Source organism: Patagioenas fasciata, chromosome 2, assembly GCF_037038585.1.
Source record: "Patagioenas fasciata isolate bPatFas1 chromosome 2, bPatFas1.hap1, whole genome shotgun sequence".
Classification (NCBI taxonomy): Eukaryota; Metazoa; Chordata; class Aves; order Columbiformes; family Columbidae; genus Patagioenas; species Patagioenas fasciata.
Window position 1 is genome coordinate 164,408,981 of NC_092521.1, and position 25,463 is coordinate 164,434,443.

Genomic DNA, 25,463 nt, shown 5'->3' on the forward strand with positions numbered 1-25,463 from the left:
TGGGTTGGACTGAATGATCTCCAGAGGTCCCTTCCACCCCAACCAGTCTGTGATTCTGTTTGGGGTGAGCTGGATCAGCCCACTGAGTTGGCTGAGAACAAATTATTTGTGGCTTTGTTGTTGCAGGATTAGATTTCAGTTGGATTATTGATCTAAACCAGCCCTCACCTACCTGCTGTGGTCAGCACTAGAGAAGTCATTGACAGGAAGCAGGATCACACTGTCCAGGGTCAGGGTGGACTTAGATGGACTACAAGAGAAGCCAGGGTTTCCTCTGCCTGTTGTGCACTGAAATAAAGGCAGGCAAGATCCATGGAAGGAGAGAACATCCCTCATCAGGTAGGTACAGCTGGGTGAAAACTACTGGAGACAGGTGGGAAAGAAGGTGAGATGGAGATGGCACAGACCAGAGCACGATTGACAATGCTGCAAGGTCTCCTCTTTCCCCAAAGGAAGGGACATGGTCCATGCCATTACCAATGGAACCCACCTCTGAGCAGATTAGGAAGTGCGGGAGCCCCAGTCTAGGGAAGACCTCATGTGAAAAGAGCAGCAGAAGCAGGACATGGCCCACCAGACACTGCAACAAAAGCAGCAAGCACCATGAAATGTGGGATGTGGGTGAGAAGCTTTCCTTTAGAAATCACAGGCAGTGAGTCAAACCAACTCTCCCCATGAGAAGACAAGAGCAGGAGCAGTTTCCAACAGGCCCAAATATCAGAAGGATTTGTTATCTGTACAACCCAATGCTGGTTTCTGTGTCCTGGCAGGAGCACTCCGTTCACATGAGCCGATAAACATCGCTGATACGCAACTTGTAGGGAACCATCCTTGTCTCCCTAATCCAACTGTATTTCTGCCCCTCTCCGTTTGATTGCACAATGCTCGTTAGACCTGCAGTCACGGCCGATAGGTGGAATCACTGTGTTTTATTGAACAGCACGTGCAATTCGTTAATTTTGGAGCTGGCAGGAGCACGCCGCAGCGGGGCAATCCAAATATTATTGCTTCCAGCAGTGGTAATAGAGGCTGAAACAGGGATAATGTGCACTGATCGTATCCAGCGTGAACACAACAGGAGCAATCATGCAAGTAATCAGGTTGATTTGTGTCTCTGCTGGACTCTTACCTTATTCTGCATGAGAGGGGTGTCAGTGGGTTCTGGGCTGGACCCTCAAGCAGAAGTGGGATGAAGTAGTGGCAGGAGCATGGAGGCAATGATGGGATTGGGGCTTATTTGAAGTAATTACCAACTCATAAACAAAAAGATCTGTCCAGAAGACCCCATTGCCTGGAGGTCCCTGCCTCCAGCCCAGACAGATGGTGACACTTCACCACTACTGCGTGGTCCTTGGTGTTGTGTGAGGGCTTTTCGCTCCTCAACCATCAGCTGCCTGCAGCTCCTCAGCTCCATCCCCACATCCCTGCAGCAGGGGTGGGCAGTCAGGCCACCTGCTGAATGGCCAAGTACCCACCATGGGCAATCAGGGGCTTCAGGAGCAGGGTATGTGGGAACAGGGAGAAAAATGGTCCTGGCTATGTGGTGTTTGGGAACAAACCTTACTGCAGCCTTTCTGTACTTAAAATGGGCCTGTAAGAAAGATGGGAACAGACTTTTTAGCAGGGCCTGTTGTGACAGGACAAGGGGTGATGGTTTTAAACTGAAGGAAGGGAGATTCAGGCTGGACATGAGGAAGAAATTTTCAATGCTGAGAGTGGTGAGAGCCTGTCCCAGGTTGCCCAGAGAGGTGGTGGATGAACTGTCCCCAGAGACATCCCAGGCCAGGCTGGACAGGGCTCTGAGCAACCTGAGCTGGTGAAGATGTCCCTGCTCATGGCAGGGGTGGCACTGGATGAGCTTTGGAGGTCCCTTCCAACCCAAATTATTCAATGATTCTGTGATTCTATGATTCTCTGTTTGTTCTTTTAAAAAAAATCCCGAATCGCATGAAGGACCAAGTGTTTGAAGGATCTGTGGCCCTGCAGAACTTTCCTCTGCTCCCACCCTACCCCACACTCTGATCAAGGACACTTGCAGTGCTGCTGCTGGCTGTTTATTTGGAATCACTGATAGGGCTGGAAATGGAGTAAAGCTGCAAAACCACATCTTCTGAGTTTTTAAACATATGTGTTTCTCCTTTTGTTTGCAGTTGTATCCCTTAATCTCTGATAACTCACATTTCCGCCTGCCCTCCCCAATCAGACTGAGCTCACAGTGTGGAACAGGCATCTCAGCCCAATGGACATCACAGGGATGGAGCCCTGACAAAAACCTTCTGTGGGACACACTCTGCCTCAGGTCATACCCAAAACCCTCCTGGTCTGCAGGCAGCTGGACTCTTATGGTCACCTGCACCCAGTTGTGCACGTGGAGGGCAGGTGAGATTGGCAATGCTGTCTGAACGAGAGAGAAATAGTCAGAGTCTTGTCTGGCAGTCAAAATCAACAGCTGTGTCTAGCCCTAAATCTCATCATCCTCTTGAAATAGATCATCTGATAAATATACTCTAAATATATTCTTTTTCCAATTGTTTTCCATTTGTTTTACCTGCACTGGGCTGTGCACATCAGTCTACAACTGATTCTTGCTGTTCTTTGGCGAGTAGTTTTTCTGCAAGGTGAGAAGGGGCAGAACTGGCTGGTATCACTCTGTGGGCTGCCCCATCACCCATCTGGCAGCTCCATCACCTTTTTTCCTGACCTCAGGGCTCCCCCTCTGTCCTCCTGGGGCTTCCACCTCCTCTCCCCAACCAGAATTTACAGAGCAGCTGCAAGTGGCCTTTGTCTTGCATAATTTTAAACTTCTACAAATAAAGGAGGATCATGACCTCATGCATGTGGAAATTTGCAAAAGGGAGAGGAAGGAGAGGCTACAATACGGTTGTGTGACACGCACTTGTCTTCATGGCTATCAGCAATAAAGTGTCAAAGAGGCAAAAAGCCCTGCAAAGTCATTCCTGCAGAAGGGATTTTCATGACTTCTTATGTTCAGGGTTTTCAGGGAGAAACGAGCCATGCCCTGAACAGTGGCTGCTGGAATAACTGCGTTGGAGCTTGGCCTGATTGAGATGTTGGGTTGGGTTCATTGAGCTGTTGTGTGGTTCTTCCCTGCAGCTCCTAAGAGAGCGAGGGTTGGTCCCAGAGTCACCAGATGGCAGATGGCACCTGCAGTCTCAGAAGAGTCCACATTGCTTCTTCTCATTCTGCTGCTTCCATTTGGGCATCTGGTAGAACTCTTCCTTGGACTTCCCAAAGATATCATGGAAATCGGCATCAGAGAGATAGCACTGCAGTGGGAAGAGAGAGCAAGGAAAGGTCAGCATTGGCTTTTGCAGAGGCTGGGACACCTCTGTTGGCTGTGTCCCTTCCTCATGGTGCCACTGACTTTAACAGCTCCTCTCCTGCTGCCTGTCCACATGGTGGGAAGTGGAACGTCCCAACAACTGCTCCTCATCCCCCTTCCCAAAGCACCAGGGGAATAAAAGCCCACCAGCCCTAAGAGATACCCTGGTTTTGAGGGGCTGGCACGCTCTGGTTGGAATTTGGTCCCTGCTAATCAGACCGAGGCCAGAACAATCAATAGTGTGTTGGAAAAGTCCTGCTGGCCAAAGTTTTGGATGGTTTCTTAGATAGTGATTCACAGTGAAAGTATCTCCCCCCAAAATATTCCACTGGAAATCTTCACTCCCATTGCTGGAAAGGCAGAAATTTTTGTAGATGGGGGCTCATTGGTGATACTGACAAAGGCCTTGTAAGTAGCTTTCCTCAGCATTTTGGGTAGAATAAAACACTTATATACAGCCCAGCTGAAATACAACCATGGGCACCGCTGTGGGGCCCAGCTGTGGATCCACTCTGCAGCTCTGGGTGTTGGCCTTTGCCAGGAGATCTGCCAGGGCGAGACGTTGGTCTAACTTGTGTTGTATAGAGGGAACCAGCCCCCTGTGTCCACAATTTCCTCTCACATGAAGCTCCTGTTTTTTTTATGAGATCTATGTGTTCAGCTAGTATCTCCTTGAGCCTGAAGCAGGACTTAACAGTAAAAAGTACTAGTGCACTTAACCAAAGAGCAAGTTGCAGGTTAAACTACAAAGGCATCGAAACAGAAATGCTGTCACCTCTTTTTTAGTGGGATCCACGCCTTCTGGAAGTTCATCCACCGTCTTGTTCATCAGCACCTCTCGGGAGTAAATTCCTTCACCATTGGGCACCAAGGAAGGGCTGTTGCTGTTTTTGCTGCCATTGCTGTAGCTGTTGCTGACGTTATGGTTGAAGTGTGATTTATACTCAGGGGAAGCACTTGTCGTACTTGGACCGGACAAGCTGGTCATGCTGAGGGTTCTCTTGTTCAGGCTGATGTTGTTAAGGTCCTGCCAAAGGGATGAAAACACATCAAGAAGCTCTGGCAAAGCAAGTTGGGGGTTATCCTAGGATCTTTCTCTCTGTTGGGGTTGGGGTGATCTTTCTGGCACAGGTTATCTGTTGGTCTTTTGCTTCAGAGTGGGAAGGAGAAAGTCTGAACTAAAACATTAGTGTAGCACCTCCACCAATGTTGCATCTTGATGTTAGGATTGCTAAAAGCACAGGACTGATGAAATAACTGAAGATACTTACAGCAGCCTCTTTCTTCTCAAGATAACAGCAGGGAAAGGTACATGTGGGAGGACAGAAGGTATGATTAGATATCTGCCACCTCTAAAATTTCTAAATTGCCTGCATATCCCTCCCTGATAAACCATATCTCCTTGTTCAAATCCTCTGTCCTTCCTTCCTGTCCAGGGCAGGACGGATCCTGTGTGACAATCACGTTTGGGACTGTTGGGACCTTGTTTTCTCTGTGTTTTGTAGGATCTCCTTGCCCTTCTTGACCGGGGGCCCCACCACTGCAAACTACTCATACAATGCTTCATTGCACAATCTTGTAGCTACACACACTTTTATTTGCGCGTGTAGTTTAGAAAGCAGGTGACCAGACTCCTGCTCACAGGTCTCTGCACAGGACTGGAAAAGGCCCAGGAGATCTGCGTGTATTTATGGGTTATTAATCACTTCTCCCTCTGCTTTCGACAGAGGAGCACAGCTCTGATCCTAAAGTCCCCATGACTGCTCTGATCCTTGTGTCCTCTCCTTCGTGTCAACAGGCTGGGGGACACGATGATGTTTAAACCCAGGTGTTTTGCTCCCATATGGTGGAGATGTCACTCACCACTTTGATCTCGGATATAGCCGACACGTCTCCTAAGCTGTTCTTCATCTCCTCGTAGGACTTGCCATCCTAAAAGTAAAGAGAGTTGTAAGAAGCATGGGCCGCCTTTATCTGGCACATGGTCCTCTTCTCTAAGGGGTCAGGAGATCATATGAATTTTAAAACCCAGTGATGCCCATTGAGGTGGCAGCTGGTGCCTCCTTCCATCCCCAGCTCCTGGAACCAGGACACTGTGCCAGAATATGAGCTTTCACTTGAAAACAGAGAAACAAATGTACTTTAGCCTTTGCAGTTGTACAATAACAGGTGAAAACAGGAAATTAAAATACTCCAGAGAGCAGAAGGCAAATGAAGAGAAATCATATTTACTGCTAGATTTAAATCTTCTAAATTTTCAATGAATCTTATAATGCATTCAGGATAAAATAATATTCCCTTTTTTTTTTTCCTTCTCTGATTCATTTAGCTAAAGCAACAGATTTTTCAAAGCCTCAGTGCCTGACTTCTTGCAATTTGGTGCTGTGTATTACCATCTACCTTGTGTTTCCTAAAAAAGGAATATACAAGATATATTGGCAAAGCTCATGATCGTGATTTCCCAAGCAGCCAGGAGATGTCAGTTCTTAACAGAATCATCCAACAATGTTCCCCAACAAGAGCAAACAACATAAACACATGGACTGCAGAGCAATCAGAATTAGACCCAAAACTGAGCAACGAATGCACACACCAGATGTTTCTGGGATGTCAACATTTTTGATTGCTTGTCTGTAGTTGCTGAAGCTGCCTACAGGGGATATTTTTAGGGGCACATACTTTATGAGCTATATCCTTGTTTTCAGTAGGAAAAACAAACAAAAAAATCAAACCAAACCAAACAAACAAACATCCAAAAACAAACAAAAAACCCCAACAAACCAAAACAAACAAAAAAAACCCCCACAGCGCCAAAAAAAAAAGCCCAAAACCAAACCAAAGTTTTTATCCTAATTCTAAGCATCAACATTGTTTTAAGGGTCTGGGTATTGCTGTCTTATCTGTCCAATCCAGTTGTCAACACAGGCTCTCTACCACCAGCCCAGTTGCAAAGAAAGATGCTGCAAACCAACCTACAGGAAATAAAATATCTCTGCGTGAGTTTTCCTTCAGTGCGAAGTCCCCTGGGGACCTTCACACCATTGACCTGGCTGTCCCACCTTTAGGCTCAATCATGGGATTTCACTCGCAGCCCTTTGGGCAACGAGCAGATGGGATTGCTTGTGAACTGGCTGAACACTGATATTCGCAGAAAAAAATAGCAGGAGACAGAAGGGACAATTAGTGGCAGCAAGCAGGGAGGGTTCTGTGAGTATACCACTTGGATGCTGAGATTTTCCCAACATCATCTTCCGCCTTTTTTGTTCCTAAACCCTACACACCAGTGCCATCGGGTGGCAGGAATTTAGGTGCACAGCCTGGCAGCATTGCTTGCTGTTTGTTATGAATGGATACGCTGGCTCTATTAACTGCAAAAATCCCTCCAGGATCAGCCTTTATTCCCGATATATTCTGTGCTGCTTGCATGGTCTGCATGGAGTTAAGTGCATCACTCCTTCCTCCATCCAACCATGCTGTGCACAGTCAGGTCTTATGGCCACATGAGCATATGTCTGCTCTACGTTATCCTCCTGAAATGACCTGAAGCCCATGTGTTTGAAAGAGGAGATAAAGGACTTCTTTCATTCCCAGGCACCTCTCTCCTGGGGCAGGCTTCCATTTCTATATAGCGAAGAGCTGGTATTCGTAAATCAGCTTTTGAGAAGGCTTGTATGTAGGGACCAAGGGTGACCTTGCTCGGGAGCTCCTGGGCTCTGATGGGCAGCCTGCAAACCTGAACATGAGACCTGTCTGCTCGCATCTTTCTTTTCACCAGACTTTACCCTTAAAGCTGGGTTATAAATTTTACTCTGTGACTGCATTTTGAAAAACAAGCATTTATATCCCATTTTTTTAATGACGCGAGGTGCTTCTGTTTTCACTCTGAACTTGATTTTACTACTAGCAGCCCCAACATATTTTTGGCTGAAATCACAGACCTGATTTGGAACCCAATATGTATATACATATATATATATTTAATAAAAATATCAATATCATGAATTCAAGTACATCTATTTATATTTGCAAAAGCCTCAGTTTTGCCAAACAGGTACTTTTTGCTGGCAAAGAAGCAGAAGTTGCTCGGGTACCACCAGGAAGCTGTGAAGTTCAGGACATGTCGTAGGAAGGTTTTAATCCATGCACCATGGGGGATAAGTTCACTGACAATCACACCCTTTAAACATTGCCAAGCATGTGTCCATACCGCTGGGTTTTTCCAGCAACTTACGCTCCATTTGTAGGGGTCCCAAGCGTTGAACCATCCTGTGAAGTTGAGGGGTTCATAGCCCTGCTTCACCAGAATTATCGGCGTTGCCAAGTCTCTCCCTGCTGGATGGGTCTTGAGATACTCCTTAGCTGAGGCAATGGCCTCATTCTTCTCATATGTGTTGGAGGCTTTGCCAATCCAAAGGAAAATCTGCAAGGAGAGAAGGTGTTGAAGATCTGTGAGTAGTTAGGACCTGTGCAGACATGGCTGTTTGTTCACCCCTGCCAACTGAAGCAGAGATAAAATGGGAAATGTTTCCCAATAGTCCCCTGGGAATTTGGTCCCAGATTTACTCCCAGCCAAGAAGGAATTTGCTTCTGTGACAGAGCACAAATATTTCAGAAAACATCTCTCACATGCTTGAAGGTAGCTAAACCTCATTCTTGCATGGCCAAAACCTCCAATGGCCTCAGAAAGTAAAGCCCTCAGAGTCAGTTTCCAATATCCTAAAGCAAGTTGTCACCAGTGGTGCTGGGAAATGAGGGGGAGGGTTTCTGGGTGCCACCCCCTTGTCTGAGCTGGCAAAGACTGGAGCAGGTCCAGGTCTTCTTGCCTCAGAGCAAGGCATGGACCAGGTGTCTCCATCTCCTCTTTTCTGCAACAGGGCTTGCAATACCACCTCACTCACGTGTTTTGTATGTGGGTGAGAAGGATTGGACATACACCTGCTTGTCTGACCAAGCACCATGAAGGGTTTGGAGATGGGACAGAAGGCATATTGCCCTTGGTTTCAAGTTGAATGACGGATTCAAGCAAATTAAGCCTTAACCTCTTTGAAAATATGTCTGGGGGGAAGAGGAGGAGGCATCAGTGCTGACCTCTTCCCATGTGTCTAGCAGCATGACATCATCTTCATCCAAGTCTTCCTGGCAGAAGCCCACCACTTCTGTCATGATGAATCGACCCGTCTGGTTGGAGCACTCAAAGAGGCGAGGCTGGTAGTGTGCGACCGGCTCTTGAAACCTTCCTCATGCATGGAAGGGAAAGAAAAAAAGAGGAGAGATGGAAACTTTTCCGTCGTGGTTCCCAGCAGGGCCGTGCTGCTGCTTGTCATGACATTGATGGAAGAGGTGGGAACATGGCAGTGCTCATCTGAGGGCCTGAAAGTCAGCAATGTCAAGCCTTGGGGCTGATTTTCAGACCATTTTAACAATTTTTAAAGGTAACTTTTTCTCCACCCAAAGAGTGCAAAATCAGGACGCTTGTCTCATTGTGGAGATGAGCCTGATGTCAGGCGAAGCCCACATCAGAACACTTGGTTGCAAAGGAACCCATCACCTGCCCAGAGGGATGAAGAAATCCAGGTCGTTCAAAAGCAGATTTAGTTTCATGACTCTTCTGCGTCTGCCAGTAAAGCTAATAATGGCTGGAAATGGAGCATGTGGTTCATGTAGCCCTTATAATTATTATTATATTTTTTTAATCATTTTGGTTGAACAAGATTTGAGATGCATTTACTGTAGGGAAAGGAGAGTGTAGCACAATCTCGTCTGCAGGGTTTGGATCTGGAGCTCCTACTTCACAGCAGGCCTGACCCAAAACCTAGGAAAGAGACATCTCAGTGTGGTTTCTGACGAAGTTTGGGTGATATTCTGACCTCATGCTGCCTCTAGTGAGGACACAGAATCAAAGTCCTTACCCACCTTCCTGCAAAGTTTTGATCCCTTCATTAATGTCAGTTGGCCAAGCCCAGAGGAACAAGGAGGTCACTATTACCTCTTTTCACTGGCATAAGGTGCTTTGCCTCCCAAGGCTTCCCAGAACTCTGCTGGCTCTTGTCCTTCTGAAATGGTGTGCTTGTCCCGTCTGGAAACGATGTCAGCCACCATTTTTGCCATCTCCCTCTCATCTCCGCTGCATCCCTGTGTTCAGGACAAAGATTGGAGTTAGGGACAGACTGGAAAAACTTATTTGTGGGGAAAAGCTGGCTTAGTCCTACCCTCCTCAGGAGAGTTTTAGACGTGCTTGAATGCTTTTGAGGGTCTCATCTGAGCTGGTCACTCAGAATCCATTTATAGTCCTTGAAGGGACATTCAGTGCAGCCAATGGCACCTAGAGCAAAACTCGAGGGACCTTTAAAGATCGCCTAGTCCAACCTCCCTGCCATGGGCAGGGCTCTCTCTCAGTAGTGGGCAGGGACATCTTTCACTAGATCAGCTTGCTCAAAGCCCCATCCAACTCGATCTCAAGCACTGGAAATGTTGGGACATTTGCAGCTTGTCTGGGCAAACCTGTTTCAGTTTGATCTACCCTCTCATCTTGAAACACACAACTAACCCAAGATAAATGAGTATGCTCTAATCCTGACTAATTTCTTACAGCTGGAGAGTCTGGGGTGCTTTTTTCAGCTGAAAGCTGTAGGAACACCTAAAATGAGGTGAGATGAACCCCAAGATGGGTTACTTCAGTAGAGAGAAGGCTGTGTTACTGGTGATCCTCCACAGATGGAGCCTTTTTCTGGCTACACCTTCCTCCATTGAAATTAATGGGCTACCTGCCCAAGGATACACCTCCACAGCTCAGTGGTGGTAGGAGACTTAAGCCCCACACCAGCAATTTTGGCTTCCTTCAGCTGCCCCCCTGGACTCCCTGCAGTCTCACCTTGCCACACCACAGGTAGCAGACTTGGCTGGTCGTCAGCAGGAAGACATCATTGGAGTTGAGTGATGAGGCCCGGGCTGGCACCTCGGTGGCCTTTGTGTTCATCTCATCTGTGCCTCTCACCTGGAAGAGGCGAATCGCCGGCTCGGGAGTAGTTTTCTGACCCCGGCTCGTGCCACCCTGCAAGGAAACGCAGAGAAGGACAGTACTGAGAGGAGAGGAGGACATGCAAATCCAGGGTGTGTCTGATTTGAGGAGAAAGACTTTTGGGCTCACAACCCTCCGTGCTGCTGCAATGACAAACCATGGTCCTGTACAGAGGAAATGCAAATACCTTCTGGTTCCAGGTCAGAATAAAACCCACATGGCATAACTTCCACATTTCTCCCTGATTACTCTGAGCCTTGACCAGCATCCATCAGGATGTTCAAGTTCAATGTGAGCAGATCTTGATGTCTGCAAAGCATTTTCCACGTAGACTGGGCAAGGCAGCTGGGATCTGATTTCCAGGTGCACTCAGCTTAGCTGAACATCTGCCACGACAGTTGTATGGTGGGACCAACACTGAGAGCTGAGGGTAACCCCATCTTCCCCAGCCATTTGCAATATCTCCACCACAGATGTCAGCAGGCAAAGCAGCAAGTGAAGTGATTTAGTAGTTAATGTGATATAATTCAGGCAGGGACAATACAAATCACGTAACTCTTTGTAGCATATTTTGGAGGGCGCTCTCTGAGTCATGGTATCTGTAACTCATAGGATGATTGTCTTATTGCAAATCTGCAAAATATTTTTTAGATAGAGTTGGAAAGAACACCACACATTAACGCTGGAACTCATGGGTGAACAGCTGAGTCTAGGTTTATCCAGGACTGTGTTTACACATAAAGTGTTTAGACTACGTCGGAAGTAGTAGAAATGTTCCACCACTTCCATCTGCCTGCTCATGTAGGCCTGGCAGTCTCCTTTCACAGAATCGCAGAATCACAGAACGGCTGGGGTAGGAAGGGACCTCTGGAGATCATCCAGTCCAACCCACCTGCTAAAGCAGGGTCACCAGAGCAGATCACACAGGATCATGTCCAGGCGGGTTTGAATGTCTCCAGAGAAGGAGACTCCACAGCCTCTCTGGGCAGCCTGGTCCTCAAAGGAGAGAAGTTTCTCCTCATGTTTAGATGGAACCTCCTGTGCTTCAGTCTGTATTTCCTGAATATCAACTCCTTTTTCTGAACTATTTCCATCACAACTGCCAAGCCATCGCTACTGCTTGCACCTTCCATTGCCCACATGCACAAAGCCGTGTTACCTCGTAAATGACCAGTTTGCCCTTGAAGATGGCCAGGAAGTGTGTGGGCTCCTTGCCCATTGTCACGCGAACCTGCACAGCCTCATCCCCATACTTCTTGTCCAGCTCAATGGCATTGAGGGCACAGGCAGTGATTTCATCCACAGAGGCATGGCGACCCTGGGGAAGAGAGAGATCATAGAATCATTTTGGCTGGAAAAGACCTTTAAGATCACTGAGTCCAACCATTAACATAACACTGTCAAGTCCACCTGTAAACCATGCCCTAGGAACCTCACCTACCCATTGTTTAAATCCCCTCCAGGGATGGTGACTCCACCACTACCCTGGGCAGCCTGTTCCAATGCCAGACAGCTCTTTCTGGGAAGAAATTCTTCCTAACAGCCAATCTAACGAGATGTCATATGTGATGTTATGAGATGAAGTGTGTAAACACCATTGTTACACAATGTAACATCTTTCCAATCCTAAGCCCTGCATATAATATTGTGAGATCAGAGTAAAATCTTCCACATGTTTACATTTCACTTGCATTTTATTTTTGGAGACATTAGCATCCTATTTTCAAAGCTTAACTCTGTATTCTGGAGGAGGAAAATATACTTTGAAACGGAAAGCAAAGATATTCATCTACCCACATCATCCTAGGACCCTTAAGGGACAATCTGAAAGACTGCAAAGTTTGACCTCAGCACTGTAAGCCACATAATCCTTCACTCTGTGTGACACTGCTGGCTTGCAGTCTGATTCCAGCCTGGGCTCTGTGTCCATGCTGCCTACAAAGCACAGCTTGGGATATTGCAATGGACAACTGATGAGCAAAGGGTATCAGTTCTTCTGGATGCTTTGGTTGGGATTTGTGCGTGCAACTGCTTCCCTCAGTTTTAGGTTTCTAGAAGACACAGTAGAGTCTGTTGTGCTTCGGTTTGACTTACCTGCCACATGTAGAGGACATAGTGAGGCCTGCCTGATCTCTGGTAGGTGTACAGGACCAGGTAGCAATCACCCCCGTAGAACTGCCCATATGTCTTGGGATTCACTGGCTGCATATTCAGGTCCTCAATCCTCCACACCTAGTGAAAGAAACATCTTGGTGAGCAGCAGTGGAGTCAACATGAAGACAGACCACTGAAATTCAGGTCTTCGATTGGAAAGATAATGCTTTCTTTCTCTCCTGGATGCCAGTCTATGTTCCCCCCAGCTTGATTAAGTGCTTGCTGGCAACGTCAGGACTGTCACAATACATGTGCCGTTAATGGACTTTCAGCAGTTGGTGGCTGTCAAGGAGGAGCAGCCTTCAGGTCCCTCTTAGCCCTACAGTCCCTCTCTCAACCAGCTCCATCTTCCATGAAAGGCCACAAGAATGGGAGAGGGGCCGCTGCTTTGTACAAGTTTGGTTGATATGGACCTAACTGGGAGATGGTGTGAGAAGGGTGTTGACTGTATCAGCCTCATGACCCACACTTATGGCAGGAGAGGGGTCATCTTGGTGACTGCTTTGCTCCACTGGTCAGGGGTTGGAGAAGAAATGCCCCTGAGCTACTGCAACTGCTGCATTAGGGAGAGTTTTCAAGCACTTTGCTCTGGCTGCAGCCATGGTTCCTTGGGGAGGGTAGGTGGGCACCTCCTTCACAGCTCCCTACAGCTGCTGTGTGTGAGAAGGCAGAGATGTTTGGAAACAGGCTGGTTATTGCATCATCTGTCAGCAAAAGAAGTTCTCTCACCTCTATTTCCCCGGAGGCATCATCTACCATTCTCTGCTCAGCAGCGAGCTCCGGTCTGGCGTGGAGCTGAGTGGTGTCAAACTTCACCTGCTCCACCTTGGCTGCATGCAACAGCAGAATAAAAACAAGAACCCAGTGAATGCACAATAACATACCAACCCTCTGCATCACCCTCGGGCACACACAGAATTGTTATACATGTGAGAAAAACATGGTCCATGGTTGTAAGACACCAGTCTTGCCAACTGTAAGCCAGTGTTGATTTTGGAATATGCGAGAGGTCATACACTCCAGCGTTGACCTGTTACAGGTTGGCAACTGGCCATATAGTGCGTTCCAGTGATGGTAAAAACAGTAATTGTCTTCTGACATCATTGTTTTCCAAATCTATACATATTCCCCTCCTTCTAAAATGTCACTTTCAGAAACAAAATGGCTACACTTCTCCAGCTCATGATAAAGAGAGTATTTATGGACAACATGGAGAGAGACAGAGATGCAGAGAAAAGAACGAACTTGCAAGGGAAAGAGATTTGCAGCTCTCAGGCTACTATTGAGCATCTCTGTCACCATCCCGTCATTTGTCAACGAGTCCTCCCCCTTTGCTATTTTTTACTCTTTGGGGTTAATACATTGTAATAGTCACTTCAGCAGCGTGATAATTTGAGGCACCGTTTACACCCGCAGTAAATACAGAATAATTCCATTGACGTCAGGAGGGTCTTGGGTGGATGCCAGTGTAAATGAAAGAAGAATGTTGTTCAACATGTCCTTATCAGGTTCAGCATTAGCCTTTTATAAAGAAAATTAGGAAGTTCTGCAAGTGTGAAATTTTGCATACAGTTTTTCAGATGAGAGAGGTCTTCTGCCAACATTTACATTTGGAATAAGGGGCAGTTTGTTTTGTATAGGAAGCCTCAGTAGTTCTGAAAGTTGTTCAGTTCCTGAATCCTTTGCATCTACTGAAGAAGGTGGAAAATACAAGGCATGAGAAGAATGTGCACTAGATTTTCAAGATACTGAAGGCAGGAGGCAGTTGATGTGAATGATGTTCCCTCAGCAGCTGCTTAGCACAGGTCAGAAAGCCAAATCCAGGACAAACATGCTCACCAATTTTGCCAGTAGTGTAGACTTTGCCCAGTCCTTGTGTTTCATCCTTTTCTGTCCACCTCTGGAAGAGCTGTTTAAACATGGCTGACTCTGCTCCATCATTCATCACTTCAATGTTGGTGGATGAAGGATAACCTTTGGCTTGGATAAAACCCTAGTGGGGTTGAAAAATGACATTAGGGGGGACACGCTGAGATTTTGAGAGACATGAGAAGAAAGATGGGGACCTGAACCAGCCAAAAGAGTGAACGTCCTCCACGGAACACAGTAACATGACCAAGCGCAGGATTCACCCCAAGACTTACATTCAGACTTATAAATAGAGGTGTCTACAACGTCTCACTCTTGTATCCATGTTTATTTATGTGCTTAGGGGACTGAACCCTATTTGTAGAGACTCGTCACCTGGATCACATCCTAAACTTAATCTCTGCATGGGACCTTAGTCTTGAAGAAAATCTCACTCCTTGGACCTAATGACAAGCCTTCTCCCCTACCTCAGACAGCTCCATAGATGGCTTCTAGTGATGGATCTAGGAGTGGAGGGGAGGGAGCAGTGATGGGGTGTACCCATGACCCAAGAGCCTAGTTTAGTTCTTTGCTTTTCTCCAAACTTTTTGTGCCTCTCTAATACAGCAAGACTGTCCTCCCTGTAGCATGGTAGAGAGCCTGAATGACAAAGTAGTGAAGGGATGGAGGCAGTGTAATACCCCAGAGCATGATGTGTGTTCTGAAGGGACTAAACTCTCACAAATCTCTGGGATTTATTATTTTGTTTTCCCCCTAAAACCAAATCATTTATGTGCAATAGAGCTACTATTGAGCTAAAAGCCTAACTCATCAGAGGTGCTTGATACAGCATGAGAGGGAAGAAAATGATCCGTGTTCTGCCACAATGCCAAAGTCATTGTTCTGTTTTGAGAACTGCTCTTGTATTTATCTCAGCAGGCTTCAGGATGACCTGGAGGTAACAGTGCTGACAGCAGTGGTTTGGGGAAGGAGCCTGATTGAGGGCTTCTGAGCATTCATCTTCTGCTGTAAATACTGCAGCCACACACTACCCCCAGGGAAAAGCAGAGCAGATGGTCTTCCCATTCCTCCCACCTGCCGCATTGAAATAGAGAGATATCTTTTGTTCTGCAAGTGTAGCTCAGGGCCAGGATTTGCAGAACTGATTGCCTACTAAAAAGCATCTGAGTTAAGCTTGTGAAAGAAGCATAGAAGACTGCAAGGTAAGTTTTAAGGCAAAGTTTCTCTAAGCTTTTCTTCTGCCAGACAGTAGGTGCAACTGGTATTGAAGCTGAGTGTCTCCAGTTAAGACCTTACTGAAAGTGAGGCCACTGAACTTCAGTATCTCCAAGTAAGATCTCATTGAAGATGAGGTTGTTTATGGTCTTTGCGTAAGAGAACAGATGAATGAAAAGCTAACTTTCCTTGTAGCATTCACTTCAACATGCCAGCTTGTAAAAAATAACCAAACAAATGCCTTGCTCAGGCTCCCTCGAGGCTACTTATTTTTTTCTGAAAGGAAGTGTTGAGAAATGCTCTGTCAGAAAATAACTGCGTGGCAGCTCATCTGGAGGAGTCGCACAGGTGCCAGGGCACTGTGCTGGTGTGTGCTACCTTAACATGAGCCCTGGGATCGCCTCAGGTTGGCTGATCTGAGTTTGTAAGAGTTAATAACAGATCTCTTTCTACCCAGTGGAAGAGCCCTGTACTATCTTCAAATTTAGATGCAGAACTGGGTCCAGACTTATCGGCATCGTGAAGATTTGTTGCATGTAATGGACTTGGGGTTGAGGCCTGTAGCACCTACATAAAACGTCTGGCTTTTCCAAAGACCCCAAGTAGTCAGGTTCCCCACTGACCTGCCCAAGGTGTTGCTCTTGGTTGGGAACACAAGAGATGCCTTTCAGGGTGAGAGCAGAGGTCCATGCTGCCTGGGACAGTGGCGCTAAGAGATGCTGTTTATTGAGCACACACGAGCATCTCCCAGCATCCACAATATTGGGTCATGGATGTTAGAGAGGACAGAAGAGCCTCTTCAATATCCGTTTATGGACCTGTTTACCATTAATTTGTCTAATCCCATCTTGATCATGCTGATCCTCTCTGCCTCCACCATCTCTTGAATCAATAAATTCCAGAAGTCCATCATTTGCTGTGTAACAAAGTATTTTCTTTTATACTTTCTCTTGTTTAACCAATTTATTCTCAGTTTTATTGTCAGGTCTTAGTTCCAGTGCAATGTGGTGACTCACAATTTTGTGTCTGCGTCATCGACGCCTCCCTTAGACATTTAACTTCTCTCTCTGTTATTTCACAGGCCAGCTCCTCAAGACCTACACTTGATTGTAATTAGTGGTCAGATATAGATTAGCACTTAGCCTCCCATGACATTATTTGCACTACATTACAACTCACCACAGCTCGAGTGAAGGCTGCTTTTTTCTCTTCCAGGCTGGAGGCTTTCCCTCTCCAGACGTAAATCTTAAAACCGCCTTGGTCTAAAATGTAGCAGTCCTGAGGTGAAACAGAAAAAACAGATGTAAAAAGCTCTGCACAGGCAAAGGTCCTCATTTGTAGGCTACTCAGGCTGGATCCTTCTTGAAGATTTAGATTAGGCGTAGATCTCGCTTGTCTTGCAGAGCTCTAATGTTGGTTCAACCATTAACAGAGGCAACAGAGGATGGTTTTACTGTGGTCCATAAATGGAGTACAACTACCATCAGCTCTACAGTGCAGGGGTTCATGGTTACGCTGAGTTTGTGAGGACACCTGATTCATGCAGCTGCCCTCTAACTGTAATGAGTTAAAATATGTATTTTTCTTAGACATTGTTCAAAACTGGCCATTACCATCTCATGAGAGATGTTCCCAAACCAGCAGAAACACCAGCTCCAAAAGGCTCCAGGAAAAGTGTGTGCTGAAATACCATCCTCAGAATGCTGTGCTTCAGCACTGCTGAGAATGGTGCTCATTTATGCCAAATCTGCTACTAAAGGAGCAGGAAAAGCCCCAGATGGACATATTCTGCATGTCTCCACTGCACAGAACTGGTGCTCCAAACTGACAACCCACTGTGTGACCAAAGGTCACTCTGACAATGAAAGCAGAAGCTTCATATCTCTGCAAAGGGAGACTGAGATTTAACAAGGCTGACACCAGGGTGAATAAGGGACCTGCAGCCTTGCAGCACAACACTGGTTTGGAATAGGCTGGTTTGCACTGCAGAGAATTAAGGATGAGAAATTCTCTGCCAAATTTTAGCCAGAAGGATACTAGGAAAGCCTCTATTTTCTTAAAGCCTTTGGGCAGAGAGTATGTAAGAAATCTTCAAGATTATATGAGCAGAATACTTATTTGTTATTAATTCTGCAGATGGAGGGCTATCCCCAAACATCAGGTATTAAGGAGCCTTATTGCCATCTGGAATTTATTCCTGGCCCCCAGCTCTCCTTGACTCAGATTGCCAAAGCTATTATCATCCTTGGCCGAGAGGGTCAATTTGCCATCTCTCATTAGAGCAGCTTCAACACACCAACTACCTCTGGCCACCGAGCTTGTAGTAGGGATTAGCTGTCCTGTTTTCAGAGGACAGGTGATAAAATTGAATAGCGGAACGGCTGATAATTTTCAGGAAATGTGGTATCCCATTGAAACAGTGTCTCAGCTGAAAATAAAGCAAGCCACAGCATCCTTCTCCCGCTGTAAGGGCTGATGGCTTTCTCTCACCTCGTGCTGGAGCAGATCCTGCGTCAGGGGCCGGGTAGCTATCTCCTGTACCACCAGGTCGTTGTCCTTCTCATAGACACTGAAAAACAGAGTCATTGAGCAGAGTCAGGCTTCGTAAAAAAGGAGAGGGTTTGGAGCCCATCTCCAGACTTACTGGTAGAGTCGGACATTTGCTTTCTGCAGCTCATCTGCTTTCGCATCTGGGATGGCCTCTCGGAGCTCCCCGCGCCTCTCACCCAGCACCATCTTCATGATCTGCATGAGGTCCGGGGAGTCTTTCTCGTTGTCAATGATGCCGATTTGAGCACGGCCGCCTCTTTCGCTGTCCCTGATGCTGCGAGCCAGCGCCAGACCCTGCACAAGGATCAGCAGATCATAGAATCACAGAATAGTTTGGGTTGGAAGGGACTTTCAAAGCTCATCCAGTGCCACCCCTGCCATGAGCAGGGACATCTTCACCAGCTCAGGTTGCTCAGAGCCCCATCCAGCCTGGCCTGGGATGTCTCCAGGAATGGGGCATGGTCTCACCACAGTATAAAAAATTTCTTCCTCATGTGTAGCCTGAATCTCCTCTACTGCCTATTTATTAACTAATTCTCAGGAAAATATTGCATATTTATAATTTCTACTGGTGCTTTCTCCTGCACAGCACAGGCGTGTGGTAGCCACAACAGACGTTGCTCATGTGTGACTGTACATAAGCAGGTCCAACCATCTTGTGATGGTCTGGGAGACACGCACACATGCTGAGCAAAACGAGGCTGGATGCTTCAGAGCTGCAGGACCCTGGGTGTCCTGTGGTGACATTTTACATTTAAATGTTTCACGTATTCAAAAAACTTGGATGTTTTTTGTGAAAAAAGCAGCATGAAATGCCAAGCAACTAATTAGGCTGAAATCTCCATTTCCCACTGAATTATTTTTTTTCCATGACTCTTACATCAATAGTTTTGAAAGGGTCCCCTCTTTGTTAGCCTCAGGAGATTACCTGCTTGATTGCCAGGTCTGAGATGAACTATGGTCTGTTCCTCACAGCAGCCATCCCTCTACTGGTTCCCCCTCCTCTGTGTCCTGATGGTTTATTTGTCCCTTATCCAGTTTATGTTGGATCTTCTCCTCTGGCCATTATTTCCTGGAAACTCTTCCCTGTGAAGCTTCCCCCCTCCTACCTTATCAGGCAACACCACGTGAAGAGCAGACCTGCCTGCCTTTTAATGTGTATAATGCCTGGCTACAAGTTGGGGCACCAACTTTGCTGATGACCCATTAATATATCTTGCTTTATTACTTCTCTGTATCTTGGTTCCCTTCTTAGTAAAATAAGGATAGTGACCCTTTGCAAAGTGCCTTAAGAGCTATGGATATGACCTACTGACACCTGGGTTACATGTTCCTACTTGTGTTATACTGACCAAACTGGAATTCCCTGTGATGCTGCAATTACTGCAGCCAGACTTAGTGGTGTTGCTGGCTTTGTAGCCCTATGTCATGCAAACTACAGGGCAGAGAGGAATGGAGATGGACCTCCCCAGTGAGAGCTGGATGCCTTTTTGGAGGCAGAGCTAGTGATGTGATGGGCCCCTCGCTACAGGAAAGACATGAATGTGCTGGAGATTGTTCAGAGCAGGGAACGGAGCTGGGGAAGGGTCTGGAGCACAAGTGTAATGGGAGCAGCTGAGGGACCTGGGGGCTTCAGCTGGAGAACAGGAGCTGAGAGGAGACCTTCTGATCTCTGAACTGCCTGAAAGGAGCTTGGAGCATGGAGGGGGTTGGTCTCTTCTCCCAGGTAGCAAGTGAAATGGCCTTAAGTTGCACTAGGGAAGGTTCAGATTGGATATTAGGAAAAATTACTCCATGGAAAGGGTTGTTGGGCATTGGAACAGGCTGCCCAGGGCAGTGGTGGAGTCACCATACCTGGAAGTGTTTAAAAGACATATAGACGAGGGTCTTAGGGGCATGATTTAGTGCTAGATTTAGGTTATAATTGGGCTCAATGATCTTGAGGGTCTCTTCCATCCAAAATGGTTCTATGTGCCAACAGCCGCCCATGAAACTCAAGCTGAGGTCAGGTTTGAATGTGAGCAAAGCATTCCCCTGGTCCTTTGATACCAGCAGACTGGCAAGTAGAAGATTTGCAATTATCTTCTCTGCTCATCTTTGTGTTGTTGGTTTTACCGAGATTTTCACTGTGCAAACATTGAGCGCTGTTTCTCTATTTTGTTTTGTTTTGCTTTGTTTTGTTTTGTTTTTTTCCAGGCATCAGAGTATACTGCTGGTAAACTAGGTGGCTTTTGCCTGTACTCACCCTGGATTTCTCAGCAATGCTGCAGTTGGGTCCGTTCCACTGAATCAGCACTTTCCCAAGGTCCAGCAAGAAAACATCGCCTTTATTGAAACTGTCCCAGGAAAGTGCTACCTGTCATAAGCAAATGAAAGTGTTTGGTAAACTGGGGAGGACAACAAGAGCTACAGGAGAGATGTTGCAGCCATTGTGAACTTGCCCTTGGGGATGTAGCAAGTGGTCTACAATGACATGCTCATTTTTCTAGCACTCAGCTATTCACTGAGCCCTATGGCTTCAAAACCCCAAGGGACATCTTGAAAACTGTCCTGTAGTAGGGGTCCTTGAACAGAGGCAAACCTGGTGAGAAATGGGTGTAGAAGAAGAGGAAGGAGAAATTATCCATAAGAAGAGGGGGTCTTCTAATTACCTCTGTGGCTGACACGTGCTTCTTCCCTTTGACATGAAGAAGACGCTTGATGTTGTACATATTAGTCTCCACATGCCTAAATCCTGAAGCCACTCCTCCCTTCTTGTAGCTGTTGTGTAGCAGGGAATCAAGAGTTAGAACCGGTTAGAAAACACCTTCCCCTCTATGCTCTGAGAACATCTCCAGCTTTTGGTGGCAACTAAAAAATCTGGAGCCAATATAATCTCAAAGTCCTAAAAAGGGAGCGTCAAGGCTGGTGTGTTGACTCACTCTACTGTTGATGGCTCCTGCTCAGACCATGACTACTCATGGTGTCCCTCCACCTGTTGTGGGTGCTGTGTTGCTGCTGTGCATCTTGGGATGATGTAGATGTGTAGATGAACAGGCAGGTCAGGGATGGCAATGGAAACACAACTACCAAACTGAAAATCCCATTAACCATGGCAGTGGCATCTCGGAATTGAAATATTCCATAAACATTTAATTAAAATATGAAACATATTTTGTAGAGAATAGACTTCTTGTTAAAATCTATTTTTGTTCAAAATACTTATTCTATTAAACATAGCTTAGATACGAAATTGTTGTGATAAGCAGAGCAAAATGGCAAAGAGGTGCAGGACACCATCTTTCTTTCAAATTTAATCTACCAATTTTGTTGCCCTTCTGTCCTTGAACACACACCTCACAATATCTGCTGTTAGCACTGTATTGTTGGACTGTACGATGCCATCCCCGCCTTTCTGTGCAACTTAAGGAAGACACAATCACATCACGAGAGGACACAGTCCCCCAAGGAAGTTCCAGTGCCTTTTTAATGGTTTTTGAGCAAGCCTAACCCACTTCCACATATCTGAGACCATTTTAGAAAACAGATGCAAAGCTCATGTAACTGCCATTTTTGGGAAAAAAGAGACAATTGCTGAGACTTAGAGTTTTTGCCATGTATTTTATCATAGCTTGGAAGAGACCGGCAAACGTGGTCAGGCACGTGAGGGATTCACAGTACTTCAGACTTGTTTGGCCTAGTTTAACTTATCCACAGATGGATGTTCTGGTGATTAGTCCACCTGTCAAGGTGTGGAAAAAGCCTGCTTTAATTTCTCATTCTGCTTCAGACTTCATGCTTGACCTTAAGGATGTGGTTTGACCAAGATGAAGTCTAACTCATATTGATTTCAGAGGCAGATGATACATTTCCAAATAGACATCTAAACCTATATGGTTTTGAAGGTCTGAATTTTAGTCCTTCATTATCCCTTACTCATCTTCAAGATGAGGATAAAAGCACTTTTGTGTCCCACGAAAGTCCTGAGGAAACTCATGAGAGGTTGTGGAGATGCACAATACAGAGGTATAAAAGCCAGACCGGGATAAAGGGCATTGACCAAGGATGGGTTTTCATCTGAATTTTCTTCTGCTGTTTAAAAGTGAGGCTGTTTTTTGTCAGGGAAGGTCCTCCTGGAGGACAGCTATTGGAGTCACCTTCCAAAGACCCCAAAGTCAGCAAAGACCTCAGGACTGGATTCCACAGTATCTTTTAGATGGTAGAAGTTCAAACTTTCCTTCCACTACAGAAATATTATTCCCAGTGTGAGCCAAATCAGCACTTCTTTTCAAGGTGGATATTAGTCTGAAGTGCTCTGAGTGGGCAAATCAATCTAAAGTGTGTGGAGGAGAAGTAGTAAAACCCCAGGGTGAACAAAAGGGAGGTTAAGATGCAATTACAGCAAATAACTGGGAAAATGACCAGTAGAAGAGAACGGCATGGTTCCAGTCCCAATGCTTACAACTGATTTTTAAAAAAGGGAAATTTTTCTTATGAATTTTCACCAACTTCAGTGCTGATCCATGTTTTTTTCAGATATTTGAAATGTTGACGGCTCTGGAATGTAGAGAAGCAGAAGGATAACCCCAAGGACCACGACCCTCCTCGTTGCAGGGTGTTTTATGCTACTCACATAATGCCATTGCGGAAATAGCTTTGGAAGGTCTCAGACTCGTGTCCCTGGGCTTCCCGGTGCTGCACGGGGTTCCCTCTGAGCGCGTTGTCCAGCTGGGTGACATACATGGCTGCGGCACCTTGCTCATCCTGAGATGAGTCCTTGCCAATCCAGTAATGCAAATCCACAGCGGAGCCGTGAGAGGTTCTTTTGGTCTGGAAAAGGGGGGAAAGACAAGGATGAAGAAACAGCTTATATGTGTGTTTCAAATAATATCTCTGGGCAGTGAGACCTGGCAAAACCAAGAGACCATGGAGCCCTTTCTCAGGGCCTTTCCAAGCTCTGCGTTTCCTCTGGGCAAGGGGAGATAGAACGGAGCTTTAAGGTGTTCCCTGGGAGATCAACCTGGAGCCAGGGACCTGATTCAGGAAAGAATTTATGGGTTATATATACGTATTGCACTGAAACGTGTTTCTGTCTGATATGCTTTTATAGGTCTTGCTATTAAGGAAAACCGAGCACCTCACAATTACAAAAAATAATGCATTCAACCTGTCCTACTTTTGTAGAATTTGATATTAAAACTTGAAGGAGGCTCTTCTCACAGATCACCTTTTTTAAATGTAATGTACACTGCTGTTTATTTGCCTGGAGATACTATCCTTTCTTTCTTGTTCTCTTTCTCATCTCACAGTACACAGGAACACAAACTGCCTCCGAATTCCTGCTGACTTGCAAAACAGACATCACTCCAAATGAAGCTGAGCCTGCTGTGATTCATCTTATTACAGAAAAACCCAATAGCCTAGAAAAAGGAGGCAAGCGATCTGGGAACAGGTGTGCTTATCGTCCTGTGAGTTGTGCCAGTTATTTTTCAGCACCTACTGTGTTAAACCCTATCACGGACACCTGGGAAAGGTAATGAAAGCTTGTTTTATAAATTGGATTTGACACTAAGTTCTGTTTATTTGCTTTGTGCAATGATACCACAGTGAAACACACCAAAAGAACTTGAATAAAACACAGCTCAGTTCCTCCAGGCACAGCTAATTAATTTGTTGCAAAATCGCTCAATTTAATACACTGCTATTGAAGAAGATCAAAGTCTCGTTGTCCTGTGGGCTCTCTTTGTTCGGAGAGCCTCCAGTCGAGATGTAGAATGCAAAGATGAATATTTTTACCCTCCTGCCCGCAGGAGGGAAGGAGAGTTGTGGGCTGATTAAGGGCTTTTCTACCTGGGGAAGCTTTTGCAACACATGCTGAGCCTGGAGGAACTATACTGCTCTCTATAGTCACCTCCTTGCAAGGACACTCATATTCTGCTCTAAGCATGTCTTTGGGTAGCTGCTTCCAATCGATTCAGCACTCGAAAGGCAGCATAAAGGCATGTGCACGGAGAATTAGAGAATGAAAGTCATTCTGCATCGCTCTCCCAACCTACTTTCCTAGCGTGATGTATAGTGGATGGGCATCTGGTTGTTGTGGGATAGTGGAGGCTTTGCTGCCTCTTGACTGATGGAGATGTTTGCAGGAGGGATCACTCAGACCCAGGAACTGGGAAATGCTTCTGGTTTCCACCATATCGACATTGTTTGGTGGCAATGAGGCCTGGTTTGCTTTATGTAGATGAAGAGTTTTGGAAGGAAGTCTGGGAGGTGAGTGGAACGCCTCATCCTCCCCCAGAGCCTCAGGAACACGAGGTATTTTGTACAGCCCATATAGTAGAGCTGGTTCTCAGAAGTTCCTCATGCTTCTGGCTAGTGTGGGTTCAGCTGGTTGCAAGTGGGTCTGGACCAAATTTGGGAGGGACAGATGAAGTGTCCTCATGGGGACATGAGAAAGGCTGCAGAGCCTCCTTGATGCTTGTGTAACACGGAGTAAATGCCAGACCTCCACAACCCACATCATCTGCTGAAAAGGAGACCCTCCAGTCAATCAGGTCTCACACCCCCAAAATATTCCCATAAGTCATGCAAATGTGGGCCTTGATTTAATTTGCCAGGAATATACTGGCCATTTTGCCATGTCTGGACACTACTCAATTTATTAAAAGACAGATAATTTCAGTGAACTACTAAATTAATGGTTCCTCTGGACTTCTGATCTACTAAACACACAGTGTTTTCACAAGAGCCACGTTAAATTCACGTGTGTGATTAGATGGTGAACACACACTAACAACCACATTCACCCACAGCATGTGCTGCTCTCACCAGTGACAGTACAGGGTCCAAGAGAGAGCCAGACAAAAAGAAAGGGTTGAACCAGTTGCTTACCAAAGTGACCAATGTTTGTTGTCCTTACTTACATGCAGAACTATGTAACAGTCTCCTTCAAAAAAAGTCCCATAAGCCTTTTCAGGTACAGGAACCATCTTCATATTCTGTAAGAAAATGAGGGTTTGGGTCATCGCTAGAACTTCAGAGCCAGAAGCTGGTGGGTGTGAAACAGGACAGCTGAGGTGCATGAGATGCTAAGGTGACAATCAGAGTGTAGAGAGGGCTGTGCTCATAGGCTGGGAAAAGCCACTTCTGGGGGAAATCCCAAAATTACTAAGGGTTGAGAAGGGGTAAATGATAGTGCTGCTTGGTCAGATTGACAAGTACTTTTTACTCATCTTCTCCATCTGCAATCCTGTAGGTCTAGAGCAAGAAGACTTAGTGGTCAGGTTGAAGTGCTTCAGAGTTTGCACGTGTAGGGGATTTCCCAGCGGAGTGAGC

General features: G+C 46.1%; 1 protein-coding gene across 1 annotated transcript in view; it reads right to left on the reverse strand.

Annotated features, from left to right (window-relative positions):
- Positions 1 to 910: 910 nt before the first annotated feature.
- Positions 911 to 25,463, reverse strand: part of VILL (villin like) — a 39,286-nt gene continuing 14,733 nt past the window's right edge. Inside the window, exons 3-20 of the mRNA XM_065832059.2 lie at positions 25,052 to 25,126; positions 22,762 to 22,958; positions 20,801 to 20,909; positions 20,395 to 20,505; positions 18,244 to 18,443; positions 18,090 to 18,168; positions 16,779 to 16,877; positions 14,355 to 14,508; positions 13,245 to 13,345; positions 12,456 to 12,593; positions 11,521 to 11,679; positions 10,215 to 10,394; positions 9,330 to 9,475; positions 8,432 to 8,576; positions 7,575 to 7,763; positions 5,207 to 5,275; positions 4,119 to 4,370; positions 911 to 3,287 (exon numbers count right to left, since the gene is read on the reverse strand). Of these exons, the coding sequence (XP_065688131.1) occupies positions 3,174 to 3,287; positions 4,119 to 4,370; positions 5,207 to 5,275; positions 7,575 to 7,763; positions 8,432 to 8,576; positions 9,330 to 9,475; positions 10,215 to 10,394; positions 11,521 to 11,679; positions 12,456 to 12,593; positions 13,245 to 13,345; positions 14,355 to 14,508; positions 16,779 to 16,877; positions 18,090 to 18,168; positions 18,244 to 18,443; positions 20,395 to 20,505; positions 20,801 to 20,909; positions 22,762 to 22,958; positions 25,052 to 25,126 (2,517 nt within the window). The 3' untranslated portion in view covers positions 911 to 3,173. The remainder of the gene's footprint in view (positions 3,288 to 4,118; positions 4,371 to 5,206; positions 5,276 to 7,574; positions 7,764 to 8,431; positions 8,577 to 9,329; positions 9,476 to 10,214; positions 10,395 to 11,520; positions 11,680 to 12,455; positions 12,594 to 13,244; positions 13,346 to 14,354; positions 14,509 to 16,778; positions 16,878 to 18,089; positions 18,169 to 18,243; positions 18,444 to 20,394; positions 20,506 to 20,800; positions 20,910 to 22,761; positions 22,959 to 25,051; positions 25,127 to 25,463) is intronic.